We start from the raw sequence: 24,707 nt of genomic DNA, 5'->3' as shown, positions 1-24,707 counted from the left end.
TCCTTCCCTTCTTCTCTCCTCTGCTAACGCCACAGTTGCTGTGATTGGTGTCTGGGCCCCTTCTGCATCCACAGAGCACCTGACCTCCCAAACCTAATCGGCCCAGCTCCTGTCTACCTACAGCACTTGACTTGGCACTCCCTCCGCCCTAGAGGTTCACACTTACACCTAACGTGGCTCCAGGCTGTGTAGCACTCATCAACCCAAGCACTTCATCTGTGGCTCACCCTTGAGCTTGGACTCCCCAGCACTTACTCCCTCTGCCCTCTTCCTTGGCACTTGCATGTTCTGAATACTCACAAGGCATAGTAGGTTTGTCCTTTCATCCTTTTTCCCTCCTCTGTTCTTATTAAATATTGTGTTTTGTAATCTATTGTATTCCCGTGTTCCCTCCCCTCGCCCTGTGGGCGCTTTGAAACAGTATTTTACTTGCTGTATAAGCGCCTAACAAACAAACAAACAATAAATAAAGGTTCATGCATCAGAAGAAGTTCACCTTCTCCGCCCACCACCAAGTTTCGCTCATTTAAGGCAGCTACTTAAAGAATCCAGGCCAGCTCCAGGTAAACCGCATTGAGTAGGCTTATGGTCACTTGACCAGGCCCTGCCACTCTTTTGTTCGACCAACCACCAGGTTTTGCACCTTTCAGGCAGCTATTTAAAGACTACAGGCCAGCTCCATGCTGACAGCATTGAGGAGGCTGTTGGTTATTTGACCAGATCTTGCCACTCAGCTTCTCCGCCCAACACCAGGTTTCGTGCCTTCCAGGCATCTATTTAAGGACTTTAAGCCAGCTGCGGGCCGATAGCATTGAGCATGCTGCTGGTCCCATTACAAAGCCCTGCCACTGGGCCGCTCCACCCACAACCAGTTTTCATGCCTTTCAGGCAGCTATTTAAGGAATCCAGGTAGACGGCATTGAGGGGGCTGTTGGCCACATGAACAGGTCCATCTGCTCTGCCCACTGCCTATTTCTCCAGACCTCCTTATGTGTTTATCGCCGGCTTCCTCAGAAAAGGATGGTCAAAGGCAAGACCTCACCTGCTTGTGCCTGATGGGGCCAACGGGGAGACCTGCTGTCCTGCTTTTCACCTACAAAGTAGTCACCACCAGTACTCACCAAACAACATCACTATGTGTCTTATTCCTGCAGAGCGTATCCCCATCCTTGCTAGGGTTTGAATGGTCAAGCACTCTGGGGAGCCTCGGCAAGCTTTCAAGCAAACCTCATCAATTTCCCCCAATCCAACACCTATTGATCGCATTCACGCACCCCACCATGCTGATCAATGCTCACTCATCTGTGGCTCACACCGCAGAGATCGGCAACCTCTTCTTGTGCAACAACCTTGACACCCTCTTCATTATCGAAGCATGGTTTACCCCATCCCCCCATGTTATCCATTTCCTCCTACCCCCAGGCTACTGCATCCAGCATGCTGATCGGCCAGGAAGGGGAGGAGGCAGAGTGGCAGTCATCCACAGAAGCAGTTGGCCTTCTTCTGAATCCTCTTTTCCGGAACATGCCTGTTCCAATCACTCGCCTGCCACATCCCCTTATCTCACAAGGTCCATGACCTCCCAACCCATCTACAGACCTCCTCAAAGGAGTGACTCATTCATTGATAACATCTCCAGCTTACTCTCCTCCGCCAAATTAGCACACACTGTCTTTCTCTGATTTTCTTATTGTCCTTGAGTCTCAGGCCGACAACCACAATAGAAGTACCCTTTTTGCCTTACCGAGACCCATGCACCATAAGCAAATTATGCTCTCTGTCATGCAAAACCAATGCAACACCCAAGGCAGACTTTACATCATCCACCCTCATCACCTGCTCAGACCCTACCCCACTCGATTTGTCTGAGCATGCCACGATCTCACTGTCTCCCACTCATCCAGGGCCCACAAAAGTCGTGCTGAATGTCCCCTAACTCAACACCACTCTTTGAAAACCTTTGCCATCAATGGGCTAGAAGCAAACTTCGCAGACTTCCCCACCACAGGAAATGCCTCGGTACTCCTAGAATTATTCAACAACTCTGCTATGAAACTGATGGACACTCATGTCTCCCCTAAAAAACAGCCATGATAAGACCAAACCATCTGCTCCTTGGTACACCCATGAACTCATCTGAAACCTTCAATCAGTGCCCTAGAGAAATGGTGGCACAACAACCATAACCCTGGAGAGCTTACAAACAACAAATCTCCCCATTCTAGCTGATGGATGCTGATTACCTAGGTCAAACCTGCGTACTGCTCCAGCACCATCGCAGTAGCATCTAACAAGAGCATAGCCCTCTCTGAAGTAGCAAAGCATTGTACCAAACCATCAAAAGTCCCAAGGTGCCAGCAACTCTGGAAAAATGCATTGGAATTAACAATGTTTTTATTCATAAAAAGACAAAATCCGGCATATCATCGAATCCATCTTGCACAGAATTAGCTAAGATTGCACTCCAGCACGCACACTGCCTCTCTTGACTGAACTCTCTCCCCGAGACCTTGTAAAAACACTTGCCTCCCTCAAACCTACTTCTTATTCTGACAGAATCATCCCAGCCTCCATAATTAAGCAATTGAGGGGCCTGATGCTCGTCACCCTCCCCAGCATCATTAGTGCCTCCCTCAGAGAAGGGTCATTCCTGGACACCTTCAAGATTGGTCTCAAATGACCTCTTTTGAAAAAGATTGGCAAAGTCTTGGCAAAAGTAGTCGATACACAACTACTCGCTGTAATCGAACAAATGCACCCCCTTAATGACTGTGAGTCCGGGTTCCGCCCCAAATGTAGCATCAAGACAGCCACCAGCCAAGTGGTGGATGATGCCTTTTAAAATCTTGAATAAGAGCGACTCATCCTCCTTGATCTGTTCATTGCATTTGGCATCGCCGACCACTGCATCCCCCCCTCTCCTGACTCGCCGACAAGATGGGATTCTCTGACACTTTCCTGAATTGGTTTACCTCCTACCTCTAAAGTAGACTTGAGATCATCCAGATGAACACAATGGGGGTCATTACGACCCAGGCGGTAAGTACGCCAACTTTACCACCATGGTGTAAACTATGTTTACACCATGGTGAATGGCGGATTTACCGCCCCATTCCAAGGTGAGTGGGGCGGTAAATCCCCATTTCCCATTTTACCCTTCCCCATTCCCATTTTTGCCCCATAGGGCATAATGGGAGTGGGGAAGGCGCTAATTACGCCACCGTAAATTACGGTGGCGTAATTAGCACCAAGGCGGTTTAGCGCCATGGATTTTAACGGCTGCTAAAAGCAGCCGTTAAAATTGGAATCAGGCGTTAAGGGTTAACTACGGCGTTAACCCTTAACGCCCGAGTTGTAATGAGGCCCAATGCGTTGTAACTGACTGACAGTCTCCTGTGGAGTCCCCCAGGGCTCCATCCTCTTGACAATCCTTTTTAACCTTTGCAACGAGCCTCTGGGCACACTCTTCAAAGAATGTGATGTAGCCATCCACCAAAACAGAGATGTTACTTAGTTGTTCATGAGAGTAAAAGGTCCATAGGACATGAGTCATCTCTGTGATTACATAGCCATCATCCGGTCCTGGATGTCGATTGCCTACCTCAAACGAAACCAATCCAAGACCGAATTCATCCTCATCCTTCTTTACACTAAACAAAGAATTGTCCATCAATGACTCAATATAATGTAGCGTTTTTTTCCAAAGCGCTTTACATAGAACATATACATACATACAATATTTTTTGCCCAATCAAAATTGGCACTTAATTTATCGACCTCGGAATGATGAAAGACTGAGTCGAACTTGCTGGGATTTGAACCTGTGACCTGTAGATCACTCAGATCGCAAAAACGAGGGCTCTGCCTGCTGAGCTATCGCACCGGCTAATGAAATGTGCCTAGAACGATTTGATGGATTCAGCAAAGTCCTTACGCTTCACCATTGACAGCTGCCTTTCCTCCCAGAAACACATAGCCAAGAAGGCCCAAACTGCCTGACTCCAAATGTCCACCCTTTGCAAAATCGAACCCTTCATCTACCCGCAGGACTTCTGGACCATAGTGCCGGCCCTTGCAGTCATGCACATCAATGGCGGTGGGGGAAAGGCCTCATGATGAGGTTCCCATTTGCTAACTTGGCTCCCCTAAAAGTAGTCCACCACACTGCAACACGTCTTATTATGTGTGTGCAGAAATTTGACAGAATCACCAAGTCCTACGCAAACTACATTGGCTCCCTCTTCAGACCAGGATACTGTTCAAGACTGCATGTATCATCTACAAAGCAGTAAGGAATAGCACACCGGCGTACCTGGCGGGTAAGCTCCAAATATCTGGTGGCACATGCTCCTCATGCAGCTAATCGACAAACCGGTTAGATTCATAACTCTTCCGCAAAGAGAAGACCTGTTAATCATCCTTCTCTTGTCACACACCCACTGTCTGGAACTCGATAGCAGCTCAGAATTCCACCACAATTCTCCAATTTTGCACATTTCTCAAAACGTGGCTTTTTCAACAACACCTAATCAAGGACTAATCCGAATAGACGCAAAGATTGACGTACAGACCGCACGCTACTCACAGTACTGCGCTATATAAAACAATGCTAGCCCAAAAGCTTGCTACCCACGCCCTGTACAGCGCTCCGCTGCTCTCGAGCTGGGCCTGTGCTTTAAAAAATAAAAATAAAATATGTTGCTCCTCAGATCTGAACTCTAGGCCAGTTCCCCCCACTCCCATTTTTAGGTCCCACCTTAAGACTTTCTTTAAAGAAAATGCCTACCCTGCCCTGGTCGCGTGAGTTTCTATCTGCTATCAAGGACATCATACTCTTTCCGTTTAATGTATTAATCTGCTGTTTGTGTTACTGTTTAATGCTGGTTGCTTCCCTACCTACTGGCCACATTTGCACACCTTATTTAAGGTTTTAAAGCACACTGCTGCCTTTTGTGACTCGGCCTATGCTGTATAGTTACTAATGAATGTGAACATGTAAATGGGAAAAATCTGAGTGGTTCATGCCAATACAAAAGTGCCAGGATTGTAATCTCGGATATGTTATCATTACACAAGGAAGTGGTTTAAACATACTTTTCTTTTTTTACTTTTAAACAGGTCCAATTATTGCCACCACTGTGTTTTCATTAACAGCCAAAGAAAAGGAAGCTCTGCGTTACTTGGACCATGAGGATCCTGAAGGAAGACACTCTGCAAAGCAGTCTGAAAGTGAGTGGGTTGTACATACGTATTGATAAGTTATCTGATAATGGAAGTAGTTAGTTACATATCAAGGCCATGCTACACTCTCCAACAAGTACATACACACTAACCCAAGCAGAGCTACTTACAGAAATGTAACAAAACAACGTGTAGCTCTGGGACTCTTTAGAATAGTGATAGCCTGGTCAGCCTGTACATCCATCATGGTTGCCTATTGAAAAATGATGCATTAAGATCCAGTGGTTCCTTGCATATAAGGTCTGTTCATCACCTGAATCTTATCCCAGGTGGTTTCAGGTAATTCATCATTCCTGCTCTTCTTGTGGTTGAATTGTTATACCTGCAACTCACATTAACGCATTCCTCATGGCGGAATAGATTATGTCCTTATAATTAGCACCCTGGTGGGGGTAGCCATCCAATCTGGTAGCTAGGAACGCAGGTTTGAACCTGCCGGTGAAAGCTATAGTTCCATCCCACCTGATGGCCGGCTCCCCCACCTCCATATTCCCCCACTATCCATCCCGTCATTTTCTTTTGTCCCTCCCTACCCCCCGCTTACCTTATTTCTGTTGCGGCGGCACTCCTTGCCACAGCCGCGTCTTCCTCTCCACTCCTGCAGGGCGACATGGAAATGGATGAGGGGCTACATACAGAGCCCTGCTTCCCTTTCCGTGGTGGCCATCTTGGAAAAGTATCTTCCTTCGTTCAACGGGACGCTTCACGTGTCCCGTTGAACGAAGGAAAACACTTTTCTTTTTTTTTTTTTTTTAGCACCCCGGGTTACCGCTTCGATAGCCTGGGGGCTAATGGCCTTAAGCCCCTGTTCCAAGGGCTGGAATGCGTTAATGGCCCTCGCTTCGCTCAGCTTCTTAACTTGGGCTGGCAGGCCGTTAACCCCTGTTCCAGCCCTTGGAACGGGGGCTTAACGCTACAATAATATAAACGCAAGCAAGTTTCTTTCCATCTGCTATCCTGTCTCCAGTCATCCTTTTTGGGTTTTTGCTCTCTGTGAGTCTCTTGTAGGTACATACACCTTCAAACAATAAATGCCCAATGATGTCTTACACCGTGTTCAATGGTTTATTAGCCAAAATGTTTTTCTTTTAATCAATTTTGATTCTCCCTGATGTAAGAAACCATAGTGGGCTCAAGATGGAAATACTAAATGACGCCCATCTCGCGTGCTGAGCCACTCGCATAAGTCACATCAAATAATTCTGTTGACTTTTGCACTATAGTGCAATATAGTGCTGTTGCCATCGTTATTTGTATAGGCCTTTAGATAGGTTTATAATGGAGTGCACTCAGTGGATTCGTCAAGCTGATAAATCAATAATCCCAGTTAGGTTAGTTGTTTTTATTTTCAATGTAGTAATTTTATAATTTTTGAAGCACAGATCTTAGATCAGTGTGGTTTAATCAAACAAATACTTAAATTGTTGTCCCCTTCTAGGTTTGACACGTGTCTCAGCCTCCAGCCCGGTTTTTGAGAAAGGCCTTGGAGGCCGAAAAACGCGTCAAACCTAGAAGGGTGCAACAATTTAACTATTATCTGTTTGATGAGACCACACTGATCTAAGATCTATGCTCCAAAAATGATAAAATTACTAAATTGAAAATAAAAAACAATTAACCTAAGTGGGATTATTGATTTATCAGCTTGGCGCATTCACTGAGTAGTACCTTAGGTACTGAAGTCTGGTGCGGAAAGCGTGAATCTGACACCTCCACTGCTTGGAGGTTGGAATACTGTTTGTGTGGAGCAGAGAGGCAGTCCTAATACCCAAAAGCCTAGCTCTGTATTCAAATTACTTTAGATAGGTTTGTCTTTGTTCTAAAGATACCATTGGGCGTTTGTTGGAAGGTGTTTTGCATGTTCGGCTATATTTGTTTTGTTATTTTGAATAATCATTACTGTTATTGTTGATTCTCACTGTGAATTTGTATCATATCTGCAATGGGGTTTCCCTTTTTCTGGTATTGTGTACACTGGCTTGTATATTAATATAATTCAAAATTTTTACTTATTGATTGCATTTTTTCACTCTATTCAAATAATTAAATGATTCATTTTAGATTGATACCACAAGACGTTTATCTGTCGTATGTTATTACCCATTCAAGGGAGACAAAATCCCAAATGTTCCTTATCCAGCCATGTAGCGATTTCCATCTTTGCCCTATCAACAGCCATGCGGCTGCAAACAGAATTGCAATCGCCTACGATCTAGAGTAGCGGATACCCTCCAGATCCTGAATCCCCAGGAGGAAAAATAATAGTGATGATTGCAAGAGGATGGCAAACATTCTGTGTCGGTTGATCTTTATCATATTCAAAAAGTCCTGTCGCTTTGGATAGGTCCACCAAATGTTTTCCCAATCGCCCTGTGCATCTCAGGCGCTCCAACACTTTGGTGATGTGGAAACATTGTGTGTACTTTAGTGGGCATGTAGTGCCATTGAAGCATCATTTTATACCATTCCTCTTCAATCTGGATAGCTATGGCCTTTTTTTGTATTCCCATTTATGATCTGTGGTTCATCTTCTTTCCCCACTTATTGACATATAGATGTTCCTCCATCGGGCCCCTTCTATAAATATTTTATAGAGTGAGGACAGCAGGTTTCTGCTCCCTGAATGTGTGAGGAGAAATGTGTGGAAGGCGGTAAACTATCGTGTGACCGCGGCTCTCAGGGGTACGCCTCAGGCCCAATGCCTCAGTGGATAATAACAGAGATGCTCCTTTTCTGTAAGTGGAAGGAGTCTTTTCAGTCATCAAACGTCCTAACAGTAGACAATGAATACATATATTCCAGTCTCTTACATCCTCCCTCCCGCCATCTGGCAAAGTCTAGGCCCTCCAGTCCCAGAGTAAATCGTGGATTCCGAAATAGCAGTGTAAAAGGTGATGGGAAGGAAGAGATGCCATATTTTGCCACCAGTTTGTCCCAAGCCTTGCCCACCAACTGCACTATTCTGCCCTGTGCCATATTCAATGGTCAATCAGCCTCAAGGATTCACAACACTTCGTCCATGGGAATGCTCACTACCACTCTGTCCATTTTTTGGTCCAGTCTCCTGCAAACCATTCTCTGATGACCCTTATTTGTGTGATCTCATAATACAGCCTGAAATTGCTGAAAGCAAAGCCCTCTTTGTTTCTCAGCGCCATCAGGGCTTGGTGCAAAATTCTTGGTCTTTTACCTCCCCAGTTGAAGGTGCTGGATGTCTTCTGCAGTTCTTTAAAAAGGGAATATGGGATAGGGATAGGAAAGAAAGGGCCTGAAAGTGATACAGATGTTTAGGGAGAATTGATATCTTAATGACAGCTATACGTCCCAATCAAGAAATTCGAAGGGGATTCCATTTTAAGAGCTCACTTCTTCAGCTCGTAAGAAATGCAGCCTCGTAGAACATCACCCGAGTCTGTTCGTAAGCATAATTCCCAGGTATCAGATGCCCTTGTAAAAGATGTGTCAGCCTTCGCTGCTAGGAGGTCTGGGCTATGGAGGGTTAACTTAAGAATCTCTGATTTATTTTTAAAGTACATTTTCAGACCGGACATCGACTCCACTAGTTCTCTACTTACAGCTCTTAAGGAATGTAATGGGTCTGCTAGTGCCAGCAACAGGTCATCCGCAAAGGCCCTGACCTTATGTTCTTACCCCCAGAGGTAATATCCTTAATATGAATGGTTTTTTAAGACGAGTCACAAATGGCTCCGGGAATATTGCATATAATAGAGGGGACTAAGGGCACCCCTGTTTAGTACCCCTTTTTCCTGTTAAAGCACTTGATAGAATTTCGTTAATTAAATGTCTCGCTGATGGCATAATATAATTTGCCTACACCCTTTGTAGTTAGGCCTCCTGAAACATGTGTCAGAGTTGCATAGAGAAATTAACATTCCACTCAGTGGAATGCCTTTTTTTGGCACCTAGACCTAGGACTGCTGGAACATCCATCTTCTCCACTTTCTCGATAAGGTGAGCGACCCTTCTAATATTATCAAATGTCTGGCGACCCTTGACAAACCCTGCCTGGTCTTCCTTTATCAATTCCAGGAGAATAGATTATTTTCGATTCACTAGTACTTCGGTGTATATTTTAGCGTCAATATTTACTAACGCTATGGGTCTATATGAACGACACAGGTCTTTCTGGGGTTTGTGGATTAGAATTATTTTTGCCTTTTCCATGAAGGACGTGATCTTGCCCGAATGTAGAAAACTCCTTAATTTTGGAAGCAGCTGTACTCTAAACGTTTTGTAAAAGGTTTGTTAAAGGTAGCAGGGAATCCATCCGGTCCCGACAGTGCTCAGATCAGATTTGGAAGTGGGAGTATTTAACTTCCTATTTTTTAAAGTTGCGAGTAAAATGATTTTTTAGGGAATAAAAATGTAAGTCCAATTTCCAGTGGGAGTATTTTATAAGACAGTAAAAAAAGGTTTTAACTGGAAAAGGGACATTTTTTTTAATAATGATTTCCTTGCACCAAGTTATTCATGCACATTAAAAGATACATGCTTACCTCTTAGGATAAGGCAGTTATAATAGTAATTTCTGCATGTGATACTACATGCACTACTAGTCCAAACATATGGATGCAGCTGTGTGGGTGAAAGCTGGAGCACAAGGTTGTAAATGTCAGTTTACTATTTTTTGTTGGGAGTGTTTGTAATCCCTATTTAAACTTTTTTGCAGTTTTTGCCTATTTTTAGTGAGTAAAAGTGTCCGATAAACCCCTTATCTGTAAGGATAGGTCCCCGCAATTTATTTTTCGGAAGTGTCTTTATAACCTGGGTGACCTATTTCTGCGTAATGGCTACTTACAACAAACCATGTGCCTGTGACGATGTGGCTGTGCTCGGCAGCCAGTTACCTTTCCTGCAGCTGCATTTCTGGTGAGTCGGAGTAGTATAGGTTTGTATAATAGTCAACGAATTTGACTGAAATTCTCTCTGTTAGGACGATTCTCTCTTTCTGACTTGTCTTTATTGCTTTGATCAATTTAAATGCAATTTGCCCTTGTTTGTTGGCTTTAACATATTATGTCTGTTTCATGTGTAAAAGTGACTTCACTGCCTTACTAGTTCGCAACGCCTCCAATTGACTGGCTTCCCCTCTGTAGGCCTTAAGATTGAACCTTGTTGGGTGTCTTCCCAAGATGCCCTTCAACTCAGCCAGCTTTTTCTCCAACTGCAGTTCTGCCACTTTCCGCTGTTTTACCCCATGAGATTTCAGCAAAATCATGTCCCCTGAGCACTGCCTTAAACACGTTCCAGGACGTACCCTCAGAGGTGAGGTGTGCCAGAAATCTACAGTCTTGTCTCATATTGTTTCAACAACCATTGGGTCCTTCAACATTTCCGTAGGAAAGGACGATCTCCATATACCCCAATTGTGCTGGATGAAACTAAAGCGCACCTGGACTGGGGCATGTTCAAATACAGAAATGCTTCTGATGGAGCCTTCCTTCACATTGCCCATTAAGGTAGAAGCCACCCAAATATAATCTATCCTAGAGAAGGTTTGGTGCATGTTGGAATAGAAAGTGAAGTCTATCTTGGAACCTTAGCTCTCGCCAGATGTCTCTAACGTGTAACTTATACATAGCATACTTGAGTCTCTTCAATGTGATACTCACTCTATCCCTACTTCTATCCAGGTTCGCAGACCAGGCTAAGTTGAAGTCCCCAGGAGGATCAGTTTGCCTGTGCAAGGAAGGCATGGGATCAATAGTAAGACAGACACAAGTGGCCACAGTTCAAGGGTGTTTATTAAACATGAACACGGGTGTGATAAACGCCTATCTAATCCTAAATGTACAGATGGGAGCAAGCTACGAACATCAAATGATAATAATGCAGTCCTAGTGGAGTCTCGTCAAAATTAAAGGGCGCATATATTAAAAAAAAAGAATATTGCCAATCCTTACCGCTAAATACAAATAGTGTGGGGGTACTGTTCCTAAAAAAAGAAAGAAGTGTTCAAAAATGATATGTCAGGATGTTCAGGCCATTGACCTCCCTTGCCCACATTTTCAGCACGGGACAAGGCGGTTCACTCGAGCATAGCACACTCTCGGGCTTCTTCAGCAAGAGGACACATTTCCATTACCAGCATCAGGGCCTTCTGTGCCCAAGTCTCTTAAATTATCGAAGTCCCTTGATGCACTGGGCCTGATGTACCAAAACAAATGAAAAATTCCTTTCCTCTTACAAGCTCTCAAGTCAGGTAATTCACTCTTCACCCTGGATCCCTCTCTTCCGGGCTAAGATCCCCTTCTCCGATGTTCAGAGAATATCCTTTCTCGCGTGACTCACAGTTCACCCCAGATCCTTCTCAGCCAGGCTCAGATCCTTCCTTTTACACAACCAGTCTCCCTCCGCCGGGCTCAGACCAATTGCAGTTCGTATTAGCTATCGAAGACTTTCAAATGTGCACAGGATTTAGCTTGACCCGTTGCAGGACCACTTTGAGTTCACCATTCACATTTCATATTTGCCACCTCTCAGTTGTATACTTAACAGAGACCTTTGAATGAGCACCCACATGGTGCCGGACCACTCTGCATATGATATCTATCTTGGCTTCAAAAAGTTCAGTAAGTCCTTGGATGTTCAATTATATTTGTGTCGCTCATCACAAACGCTTCACACACTGTTTCTTCAAATGGCTTCATACAAAGTTGCTGCTTGCAACCTTGGTTCTAACACAGACCGGGCTGCTATCAGTCTCCACGACTCACCGTTTGTGCTGACTTTACTGGCGCTGCTTTGTTGTAGGAGCCAAGGACAGTACCACAGCGGCAATCGCTCCTCTCCGCCTTTGCTATCGACACGGGAGAGGACAGGGTACCTCCGACACACAATGCACCTTTCTTCAGCTTTAATTCCGGGTCTTATGTTTCTTATTCTCGAGGGCTTGTGAAACTAGCGGTTTTCCTCGGAAAAGGTCAAGGGCACTTCCCTCCTTGCAACCCTCTCTGGTCTTGCCGTCTTTCTCCTCGTATTAAACTGCCATCTCGGAACTGCTGCTCCCTCATGTGTTTTTCCTTGCTCAGAGTATGCTTTCATGCTCTGCCTTTTATCCGTGTGGGGAAGTGTGATGGCAGTAAGGTGTGTTTAATTCTCAGTAATTGCCTGACTCTGCCTGACCCTTGTGTTGTTACATATCGGGTATACGACTCGGTTGTTAGTCCGTTTTCTCTCACAGTGAGCTGTCCATGAGAAAGTGTTAATGTTGGGAAATGGAGGTGGGGGGGGGTTGAGTTCCTAAGTATCCGTCGGATGGGTTAAAGGTGTTGCAGGGAAGGGGATACCGTGTCTCACCATCCGGTGTCCCACTCCTCGAAGACCCCTCATCCAGGTGATCCTCCCACACTGGTCCACCGTCAGGAACTGGATCCAAAAGCAATGGCTGTGTCCTGGCCACCTGGAAGACAAATCCCCAGGGACTAGCGGGTGAGACACCTTCTGGTTTCCCCCACTTGTTATAACATTTTCCAATTAACCCATCATTTCCAAAATAAAACTCTCTTGGACTGAGTTGGGGGCAAATATAGAAGCAAGTGTAAGTCGTTTATAGCCGAGCCTCCCATTAATGAATAGGAACCGACCATGTTTGTCCTTTTTTAATCTTGTCCAATATAAAGTTAGCATTGTCCCTGAAGGCTAAAAGGACCCCACACATTTTAATTGGATGTGGTGGCTTGGAACATTCAGAGTAGCCCCAAAACCTCACTATAGAGGCATCTTTGCAATGCATGTGTCTCTTGCAGTGAGACCACTTCTGGGTTGTCTTTCCAGATTAGGTGCTCTACATTCTTCCTCTTCGAGGAATTATGCCTAAGTTATGAGTGTATACCCTGAATTCCTTACATTTCACTGTGATCAATGGCTTCCATTGTCCCTGTACTATGCAATGTATCCCGTTATCCTGCCCTGCTATACAAACCAAACAATATACGATGTCCAAACTCCCATCCTTTCTCCCTTTCCAACTTCCTAGTGACCAAACACTGCCTCCCTCCAACCCTTAAACATCCCAACTGAATCACAATAGTTGAACATTTTAATACAATAATAAAACATAATTATGAAAAATAAGAATTTAGACCAGGATCCTGATGTCTCATGTACTCCGGAGCACCCCAACGCTCAGACTTATCTAATGGTCCAATCCCTCTAATGAGGCCTCATAGGTGCCGCAACTGGATACAAGATACACCAGACCACTTCCTCCACCTAGGGTAGGACACTTTCTCTTTACTTCTGACTGACCCTTCTATAAAGTCATGCTGTGATGGTAAAACACCTCGTCGTGGTATACCCTATACAATAGCAGAGCCACAACAATCCTTCATCTCTGGCTCTCCCAGGTAATGGCTTGTTAAATCAGTCCTTAACACAGCCTCCCAACTCTTTGTCGATTCCTTCTTTCTTGAAGACGCGAGTACCTCTTTCGCATGGCTTTCTTTTGTGTATCCCACTCGTGCTGTGAGAGGACGACCCGGTTGTTTCCTCATCTGGCAGTTGTGATAGGGCTGCACTCTCTCTCGCTGTCGTGATGCGACATTGGGATCCCTCCTATTGAAACAAGAGGCCAAACCGGAAGGTCCATCGGTATCTGATGCCTGTTCTAGCAAACTCCTTTATGATGATGCCTAGTTTCTGTCATTCCTGGAGCGTGGAGAGTGCAGAATCCTGAAAATAGAGTCCCCCTGTGTCACCTACCTTAATTGAACCACCCTTTCATGCTGCTGAGAGGATGGCTTCTTTCTGTGCGTTCGAAGTCATTGTGGCAAGGACTTCTCTTAGGTAGGGACTGTGCAGTGAATCCTTTCCATTAGAATATTGTGAGCTGAAGAGCTTCTGCACATACTTCTTTATGTCCCCATCAGCAATCTCCTCTGGAATATGCCTAATTCATATGTTGGCCCCGCTCGATCCATTTTCCAAGTCCTCGCACTGCAACTCAAAGTTCTGAGTGGTCCTGCTCGGGTACTCCAGCAGCTCCCCACTAAGGCGAGCGTCGTCAGTGACCTCCTGTAGAGGCCTTTCGGTGGAATCCAGTCTCTGCCCTAGTTTTGCCATTTCCCCTTTTAGGTCTTTAATAGAGTTCATCAAATCTGTTTTCAGGGTGCAAAATTCTTGAAATGTCTCCATGAAAGGCTATTGAATTGAGAAAAGCATTTTTGGAGATCTTCTTCAGAGAAACCTTCAACCATCTGCGGTTCTTGCGGCTTGACCCTCCTTGCCATCTCCTGCTTCTGCATTTGCATGGATGGCTCCACTCTTTGGTTCCAGGCACTGCTGCAGGCCACCTGCTGCAGTGCTGAAACAGGGGCTGTGCGATTTAGGGCAAGAGCATTGGCAGGGCCCCTTTTGCAGCTGGCACGCTACAGCCGGACCACCTTTGTTTTAATATATATTCACAGGCTTCAGTCCGCACTATGGAGGTTGTCCTCCAACATGCGTCAGTGTTCCTGGGAGAGCGTCAAGACCCTGCACCGATTCTTGGACCATTGGAACCTTTGCACATTTGCCTTCCCTTCCACATCGCCGGGGGCTTTCTGTCTTTCCACCCAGACTCCCCCTCTGCATGTGCAGGGGAACCACAGGACTGCACTTGTTACTGTATTCCCACCTGTTTGATGTGCCTTGTTTGTTAATATTCTTGTATCTGAATATGTAAAGACTCTGGGAGTTTACTTTGACACCCACCTGACTTTTCAGAAACATGTATCCTATCTCAAGTCATCACGCAGCTTCTTCACTCATCTTCTATGGCAAATACGTCCGTATCTGTCAGAAGTCAACAGAGCATCTATTGCAGCAGCTATAGTCAACACCAAATTAGACTACTGCAATAGTCTCCTGATAGGTACCTCTAAGGGGAATATCGGGAGTCTCCAAACCATACAGAATGGAGCAGACCGAGCTGTATGTGGTCTAAGTCGACACACTCACATTACAGAACATCGGAAATAACTACATTGGCTCTCTATTGAGCAGCGGCTTACATTTAAAGGCCTAGTAATAATCTTTAAATGCCTCTCAGGCAAGGCCCCAGAATATGTCAAATCTAGGCTCCATATGGCTAGACCCAAGCGTACGTTACGTTCTAACAGCCTTTTGTTACTGGCACAACCACGTACCTCTCTGAGGAAACTAGGTGGAGCAAGCTTTGCTGCCTGGGCCCCGAAAAGTTGGAATATGATCCCACTTTATCTCAGTCAGTCTACCACATTGCAGCAGTTTAGAAAACGTCTTAAGACATTTCTTTTTGATGTCTAACCTTCATATACTAGTGTAGGACAACTGGCTATTCTTCAGGACCCGGCTCGTCACCATTATAAATGACGTCTATCTCTTTGCTCCATATCGGAACCTATGTATTGCGTGTTTGTATATGTCTGTGTAAGCGCCCTGAGACCTTTTGGGTGAGTGACTGCGCTATATAAAAATCTTTTAGTTAGTTAGTTTGTATGTTTGGAGGAAGCGGATAGTGGGAGGGATTCAAGCCCACCTCAACGCTTTCCCAGCACAGCGTCGGTTCTTCACCACAGGCTGCTGCAGAGCCGCACTTGACGGGCACCATTACCCTCAGGTGATTCGCCTCGCTCCTTCGCTGGAGCCCTTCCACGCCAGAGGGAATATTCTGCACTGGGTGTCCATGCCAGGGCCCGTTCACCTCTCCACCTCTCAGATATATCCCCTCCAAGGCATCAGTCTCTCGTTATTATGCGCAGTGGTGTGTCCCTCCGGACCAAGCTCATTGACTCGCGTACTCTACCTGCACAGTGCCATATTCAATATTTTTTGAAAGCTGGACATTCAATAAAAACATGTGGCCCAATTACACAGCAAGGCCCAATTGCCAATACTTGTTCAAAGCTCTAAGGAACTTTTTTGAAGACCACCCGGCTTGTTATCATTATCATCATCATCCGCTTCATTCATATTTTTTATCAAAGCATGCATACAAAACTTTTACTAATTCACATATTGAATACTACTTAAAATAGACATATCCCAAAACAGTATCTAAATTGATGATACATATTCGGAACATTTTTAAAAACCAAATGTGTATAGCAAAGATGAAAAGAAATTAATAATCCAAAAGAGACAATACAATTATGCTAAGATCCTTATTATTAAGATGTAAATAAAGTATGAAACTATTCATACGCCCCTCTCGGCATGATGAGGTCAGATCTAAATATCAACGCTGTGCAGTTAATTCATCACCTTTAAAATTTGACATAAATACTTTTTCTTTTGATTCAGCTTTCTTTAAAAGGGGGATTGTCTCTATTATACTTCTATCCCATACTCTATTCAAACATGGAAGAAGCCACTTCTTCCTAGTATCTTTATACAAGGGGCAAAAAACAGTAAGTGAATTCCAGTTTCTCCTTCATAGCTGCAGAGGGGGCATATATTAGAGATGGGCAGATGCCATTTGCTTATAAAATCTGCGGTTGAATATTTCATAAACAAAACCTGAATGCGGATTAGTGCTCAAGCATGTGTATTTATTGTTCATTTTTATAACGCCAAAACAAGCATTTCAATGTGCTCCAACTCAGGGAGTGAGTAGATTAGCAACATAAATTGACATTCTTCATAGGCATTGGAACATTCAGAATGGGCATTTTCTATGTATTTGGTGGTGCAACAAAGAACAATACAAACTGATCACAACGTATGAAATAAATTACTGTACGTGCCTGACAGTCGTTTCAAAAATGCAAGAGCTATACATAAAAAAAAGGGGTGGGCGGGGTAGGATAAGACGAACACACATGATAGTGATAAGTGCATGTGACATATAGTAGGAGAGGAAGGGGTGGCAGGGAGAGGAACACTAAGCAATAACGAAGTGGCTGCAGATGCAAAGAGGAAGTTGAAAAGTGGAGGGCTGCACTGCACTGTTCTGGCCAGTCTCTAGGAGGCGTAGTAGCTAAGGCGGGCACAACTGCAGAGCAATAGGTGGGGGTGCCAGGAATTTATGCAAAAAAGGATCCAAGAGTGCAGTGCATAAAAGGGTGCTAGATATAAGAAGTACAACCTCAAAAATGATTTTAAACGGAGCACAATGCAATGCAAAATGGGTGCAGTGATGTAAAAGGCATCCCCAAGTGGTTTTAAAAGTTATGTACTAATAGGTTAGTGCGGATATTGTGTTATAATATGCTGCTTTTAAGTCTTTTGCTGAAATTAATATTTTCTCATCCAAGATGTGGCTAAGCCGTGGTCCCTTAAACTAGACTTAATAGGATGAAGTCATGGCCATGTATGGTCGTCTGGCACATTAAGTTCCAAAGTACATGTTTATGAAGTTCTAGACCCGAATTTAAGTAACTCAAGTAAGTTTGTACTGCGCTATGGGCCTCACATTTGCCTAGAATCATCATAGTACTTGCATTTAAACTGTTGTCCACCCTTGCTTTTGTTGTAGTAGCCCCCTCAGTTCTGAAGTCAACCATTAGTACTTCTATTTCTGAGATCAATGTTTTGGCCTCTGAAATGGAGGCTTCCAAAGCCACTGGTTTATTTGATTTCAGCATTCGAGATAGTTTAGTGAGGGCTTTTCTTTTTGGCATTCTCCTTATACCGTTAAGATGCTGGTGCTGTGGGTAACAGGCTAGTTGGTCACAGTGTCGTACTCCATACTCCGCTACACAGCATAAACAGTGCAATTTCAGACTGAATTAGCGCAAGACGCTGGTACACATGAGTGCCTCTTTCCTCTTGCTTCCTGTTTTGGGGGCAGGCCACTCTCAGCCAATCCACCTGCTGGGAGGGCTGGGACAGTCACAGGAACAGCGCGATATATAAATACCAGATAAAAGTGAACTTCCTTCACAGCTGAAAATGTGTGGATCTAAGCGGTTATTAAGAAAACTTGCTCCACATTCTCCTTATTCCTTCTGAAACTAGCTACGTCTGAAATAATGTTCCAGTCCTCAATTCAATCTTCAAAGAGTGCCCACAGCACTTTAACATATATTTTGGCCAAGTTGGCCAAGTTGTTGATTGAAGACATTAGACGGTAGTTCGCTAGGAGGGTCCTAGTGCCTTTCTTTTAGATTGGAATTATTTTGGTAGAACACCAACTCAATAGTCAGGTTTGGGAAGAATTAATTAGTTTGAAAACAAGTTTAAAAAGGCACCCACATTTTTAAATAATTAATGAATAGATCCATCACTATCCTGTCCACCACAGGAGTTTAACTTGCCTTTTTCATGACCTCTAAGTCAGAAAAGGCAAGATCTGAGGGAAGACTAATCACATTGTTAAGAATCGGAGGCAATTGAGCTATATGTCTCAGTGACCCACCTTACCTGCCTTGTCCCACAAGACCTTTCCCGGGAGAGATGAGGCTGATGCCCCTTGGCAGCCACGACTGACTCCGGATGAGTGCAGAGTCTGGAGGGCTCCACGAAGGGCTCAATGCCCACGGAAAAACCTTCCCCAAGAGGAAAAGAAAAACTGCTGGATTTTGCAGAAGTGTGGAGAAGAATGGAGGATTTGGTGGTAGGCTGTAGTATGATCCAGGACTCCGGACGGGACACAAACCAGAAACACTGAGTAGTGAGAGTGAAGGACAAGGTCAAAGAAGGGCCGAAGCCTAGCACAGTAGGGTAAGGAAGGAAAGGAAAGTAGGACAAAGAATGGACAGAGTAGCGCCCTGCAACTAGGAAGTTGTGAAGCACCCACTCACCAGCAACACATCCTGATACTTGCTGTTTGGCGTCCTTGGTTCGTTGCGACAGCCGTCTTGATCAGTGGTCGAAGTGGGCGGGAGCGGTGCTCCTCTACTTCTTTTAATTAAGTTTTACCGTTCCTATACTTTTATTTTAAAAAGAAACTACTCCAGAATGGTTTGGTTTTAAAATAAAAGTGTAGGAAGAGGTTGGAGCTTGCACTTTCAGTGCACTGCACAGGATGTTTCCTTAAAGAGCAGGCACATGTGTTTTGGGATTTTTATTGTGCATAGGAGGGGGCGCAGTGATGGGGTCTGTGGAGAGCAGTGCAGGCCAGTAGGGAACATAGTTCCACTACTTCTTTTCGCACACTTCGACCACTGGTCTTGATGACATCTCACGTCAGACATGCATACCTAAGTCGTCACCATCTTCTGGAAGAACTAGACAGAGTGTGATGCTTCCCGGCCAGACTGTTTCCTCGGTAGGGCATGGAGAGATAGGGTAACGTGCGCTATCGTTGCTAGGGCGTAACAAGGTGAGTCCTAACAGTATGTATATAGAATCTGGAAATGTTTTAAACAAGCATACAATAAAATTACTACAATATTTAGTTAAAATCTGTGCAAGCTTTATCTTTGGCGACTGTGTTCTAGAATGTTTTTCAATCTGTTGCCTCAACAATCGGTAAATAGAGCTGCTGTTAAGGCCCTCATTTCTTTTTGCCCAATTAATGATTTATATCTTACTAGCTAGGGTACCCAGCGTTGCCCATGTCCTGATCGAGTGGTGTCTCGTGTGCCCCGGAGGATGTTGCTCTTGTCCTCGTGTCAGCAAGTCTTACTTTAGTTTGCTCTGGCTAATCATTTGCCCTGGAGAAAGTTGCTTGTGTCCTCTGGTCGGCAAGTCGTGTTGCTGTTGTTGTGTTTCAGAAGCTCTTGATATTGATTTTCGCTTTGCATCAGATGGAGCTTTTCCAAGTGATGTTTGTTTTTTTGTGCGCCATGTTTCAGTCACTCAATGGCTTCAGCACATTTGAGAACATGTCCGAGAAAGATTGATTGATTGTGCTCTCTTCTCGTGAACGAACTTAAGTAAACTGTAACCTTGCCATTTCCTATATTTGGAGTGGTGTGAAAAAAATATTTTTTATTTCTTTTTAAATTCCCTTTACAAATGCTTTAATAAACACTTTAAAACTGTATACAGTAGTAATACATTTCAAAGGAATAACCAGCACATTGAAACATTTTCTTCAGACACTTTTCCACATTTTTTTCCTCCTTCTAGTGCCTACTGTAGTGAATCTGGGTGAGCATCAGTAAAGGACAGTGTCCACGGAGTGCATTTTTTGCAACCACACATAGATTACAATCTTGCCCCAGACAAATGAGGAATCCAAGCAAAATTTGGTAGCAGATGGTTCAACTGTGTAAATTTGTATGGCCGGACAAACGCACACAAACATTTCTTTGCATATAAGAATTTTGCATCCAAACATAGGCTACGATCTTGCCCCAGACAAAAGAGCAATCCATGCAAAATTTGGTAGACGTGGGTTCAATGGTGTGGATTAGTATAGCCAAACAAACATACACACACACATACATTCATTCAGCTTTATATATCAAGATGCAAAGTACTGATCTCTCCTATCTATTCGATCCACTGTCTGTCTGGGCCTAGATTCTTAATCAAACCAGCTATTATGTTTCCTGAAGCTTTACATTGATGCAATATGAAGGCATGGCACAAAAGGAACAAAAAACATGCTAAGGGTTTGATGGGCATTATCAGGATTGCCTTCATTTATAATAAGAGTTTCAAGGTATCTCTGCAGAACTGGTACAAGGGCAGCATAAATAACAGGGATACAGGTGGCCAGATCTAGTTTATCCCAGTTAATTCAGCATCTACTAGTAGTCACATGCGCGCATTTCGAGCAAGGGCATTCGTAAGGGCTTATTGTGCTGTATTGCCTGGCTGACTGACGGCAGGAATCCTTGGCTGTCTCCTACTTCATGATCTGAATTGGGAAACTCTCTCCCTCAACTACAGTCGTCACAGTATTAACTTGTGCAACTGCTCTTGCTGTTAATGTGGATTTAGCGATTTAGGCAATTGTTTGAACAGACTTTCATTTTTCTTGTAATGACTGTGTGGACTCCTCCTCCCCTTCCCAGCAAGCCTTACTTTAGCCCAGTGCACGCGCATTTGCGCACGCACATTTCAAGCAAGGGCATTCGTAAGGGCTGATTGTGCTGATCGTGCTGCGGGGTGTGGAGGGGTAAGCCTTATTGATCAGTGTTTGTAATTTGTGTTATCATTATTTTCAATAGCTGTTGTAACCTTGATATTGACATAACGGACGCGATAGCAAAACCATACAGCTTGCGCACCAGAATGCCTCTTGTGGAACCATTATCCAACTCTTCTTATGATTTCCACACCACGCCCAAACGGGCTTTACAAGGCACACCGGTACGAGCTCCCACTCTTACCAGACTAATGTCACATACTAGCGACATTCGGAAATTTTATTCTGAATGCGTGCCCCTAGTGACACTAACAGCTACGATTGAGACTGATAAAACAATAAGATCTCTGCGTGTTGCAGAGCTACAGGAACAAGCGGTTCCAGTTTACATTCCATCAATAGTATTGCCGGTTGATCTATGCACCCCATCAGACTCCCTGCTAGCAGCGTTCACGGAACCTGCTTTGTTGTGTGATTATGCCGTACCCGTGCAATCTCAAACAATAGTTAATGTATTGATCCAGAGAGAAGCCATACAACTTCAACCTGCTAACATTGTAGACCTCACGAGTGTTCCGTTGTGTGATGACAAGGAATTGCGGAAAGTTAAACCACAATCTGCCATTTCTGTTCCACTCCCTGTTAGCCTTGAATTACCCAACCAACCGAGCGAACCTTTAGATGGGGAACAACTATCGCAATCACCGGTGATGTTCGCCGACTCCTTGCTGGAATCATCAGTACTGTCCATTTCTTTTACGCAGCCCGCCCGCGATGACAAAACCATAATAATTCTTTGCCGTTGAATGCGTCAACATCACAAATAGTCATCCACTGAATTAACGCTCCAAGCCATGAACACGTCACTATTCTCGCTGGCCAAACTTTATGAAACATTAGACTCACGATTACTTGACCAAAACTTTTTATTACACAAACTATTCGAAAGTAAGGCGACACAAGCTTCTGTGAATAAAATCTTAACAGATGACTCGAGTGTGTTGCCTGATAAGATGACTTGTGCGCTACACCTGAAAAATACATCTGTGACGTCTTCTGCTGAAGGAAAATCCCAGCAGATTGACGAAATGAAAAAGACTGAGGCAGAAAGAAAAGAAAAAGATTGTGTGATCGGAAATAAAACAGGGCAAGGCTGTGTAGTGCAAGAAAATGGTGAACATAAGATAATTGAGCCTAATGCAATGGGCTCAGTAGAAACTTTATCAAATCAAGTGCCAGTGACTCTGCCTTTCTTACCAGGTAATTCGATGTATAACATCTTCACTGCCAAAACTAAAAAGCTTACTACTGAGCAAGCTTTGACAAAAAAGTCTAAAAATCAGAAAATAACTAAAATGCAGAAAAGTACAAATTTCAGACAATTGGTCAAATTGCTGTCTCTGCCTGACAAAAGAGCCCATGAAAAGAGTGCAGCCATTGTGCGTAAATACACTGTAATACTAGAAACAAGACTGGCTTACCTGTGAAGAACTTGTTGGAAAAGGAGCCCGGAGCACTAGTGGCAACAGAGCTTCGGTATGATCCTTTGGACAATTAACTTGAAGAAGTGGCGAAAATAGAAAAACTGTGCGCCACGCTAAGAACTTATCCTGCCCCCCAAGTGGGCTTGACTAAATGCTTGGATGTAGATGCAATAAATCAGAATGAAGATTACGCATTTATGACCTTGGAGAGCAGATGAAAGGAAATTCAGAAATCAATGGGCCTATTCATGTCACGGCCCCTACCAAGTGCCAAATTCAACATCACCACTGAAAGTGTTCCTAAAACTAAGACCGCTTGGATCAACAAGCCTAAAATGAATGATCTGCAAACATTGCATAACAATGGGAACTATGGCTCAAGGCCCTTAATTACAAATGGCACCCCCATAGTGCAGATCAAGAAACCGGAAATGAAGACCAACCTGAAGAATCGGCACAACAAATGTAACGATTCTACTCATGTCAGTTTAATTTTACAGTGTCGAGGTGGTGAATTTGGTTTATATGACCTGAATCGATCTTCGGTACTAAACATATTAAATAACATCCCGAGTTTACAGGGAACTAAGTCCGATGATATAGCACAACTAGAATTTATTCATGACTATGATCGATCTGTTGTAAAGATATGGATGCTGTCAGCTCTAGTTAAATACACCATCTGACAAAAGAAAGCTGAAATATATGAAATGGGCTTTCTTCTCCTGAATACAACGCAAACACTGCATATAGCGAACAGTCAACCCAGTCTGTACCAAGGAACGACCCAAAATGCATTATGGTTGAAAAGTCCTGTAAGAGATATCATATTCTACATGTAATACCAATCAACTGAGAACTGTTGCCTGCCCTGCTGTTGGGACTGGGGCGAACAGATGATAGCTAAATGTGAATCAAAATAGCCAGACAATACATCTAGCCTCGTGGAACACTCAAGGCCATGTTCGTTTGATAAAGTTCTCGGTGTCCCTCTTGGCACAATATTACATTATTATGTTACAAGAAGTTTAGCTTAACTCTCCCACAATTTGGGAAAACCATCAAGTATCATTAGTTCCATCAATTAATCAAACCAGGGGTAGACCAAAGGCTGGACTCATAACAGCAGTTAAAGTTTCAAGTGGCCTGAGAATAGAACCTTGCCTATCTCCAAATAGTTATATCCAGCTGGTTTGCATTTCCTCTGAAATCAGGACGTTTGCATGTTTGAACTTGTATTGGAACCATCTTAGCATTCAAGAGAGTCGTTTTTTTAGAGACTTGAACATCTGTTTAGACTTGATTGCTAAAACTCCCATCATAAATCATACCATCATAGCCGGTGATTTGAACATGAATTGTTTGGATGATAAATGTGGGAAGTTGAAAGACACTGCATCAATGGATAATTTGATGAAAGAGAGAGGATTTAACCTAATTAATGGTGCGGTGAAGGTGACATCCCTCCCCATGCAACCTGGCGGGCAAGGTCTTCTTACATCTGTAATCGACTATATATATATACGTATGTTGATAACAGGCTTTTTTCCATGGTTGCCTCATTTGAAGTTGTAGATCAGGGGCAAAGTGATCATACTATTCTTCACTTGAACTGGGAATGGCCCATGACTTCTACAAAAAATAGAGACCAATTGTATGATAATGCTCTAGCAACTTCCACAAAAGGTAATGGATTTAGATGGACTCCGTCCACATTAAATGATTTACTCATGGCTATATCCTATCCTAAAGGCATACTTGAACCAAACATTTCTTCCCAAAATGGAGAATATGTTGCTGTTTTACACTGTTTCAAAAACAAAGTGCAATTCAAGCCAGGGGCAAACAAGTCGCATGTGCATGTTTATGACGAAGAGGTGAGAACTCATAAAACCGAGCTCAGAAAGGGTATACGGGTTCTGATGCGTCAGAATCCTCCTGACAAGATCCAAGAGATTTCTAGATGCAGAAACAGATACAGAAATTGGTTAAAGCAGCGCAAGGCAGCCATGATCCTA

General features: G+C 43.9%; 1 protein-coding gene across 5 annotated transcripts in view; it reads left to right on the top strand.

Annotated features, from left to right (window-relative positions):
* The window catches only part of LOC138521162 (zinc finger protein 510-like), a 392,105-nt gene that overhangs the window by 215,259 nt on the left and 152,139 nt on the right, over window positions 1-24,707 (top strand). For all 5 annotated transcript variants that reach the window (XM_069633749.1, XM_069633751.1, XM_069633750.1 and 2 more), the window contains exon 3: window positions 5,119-5,229. In XM_069633749.1, coding sequence (XP_069489850.1) covers window positions 5,119-5,229 — 111 coding nt within the window. The remainder of the gene's footprint in view (window positions 1-5,118; window positions 5,230-24,707) is intronic.

Source organism: Ambystoma mexicanum, chromosome 13, assembly GCF_040938575.1.
Source record: "Ambystoma mexicanum isolate Mex_15411 chromosome 13, UKY_AmexF1_1, whole genome shotgun sequence".
NCBI classification, from domain to species: Eukaryota; Metazoa; Chordata; class Amphibia; order Caudata; family Ambystomatidae; genus Ambystoma; species Ambystoma mexicanum.
The sequence above is the reverse complement of the archived record's forward strand: the minus strand, read 5'-3'. Positions and strand labels throughout refer to the sequence as shown.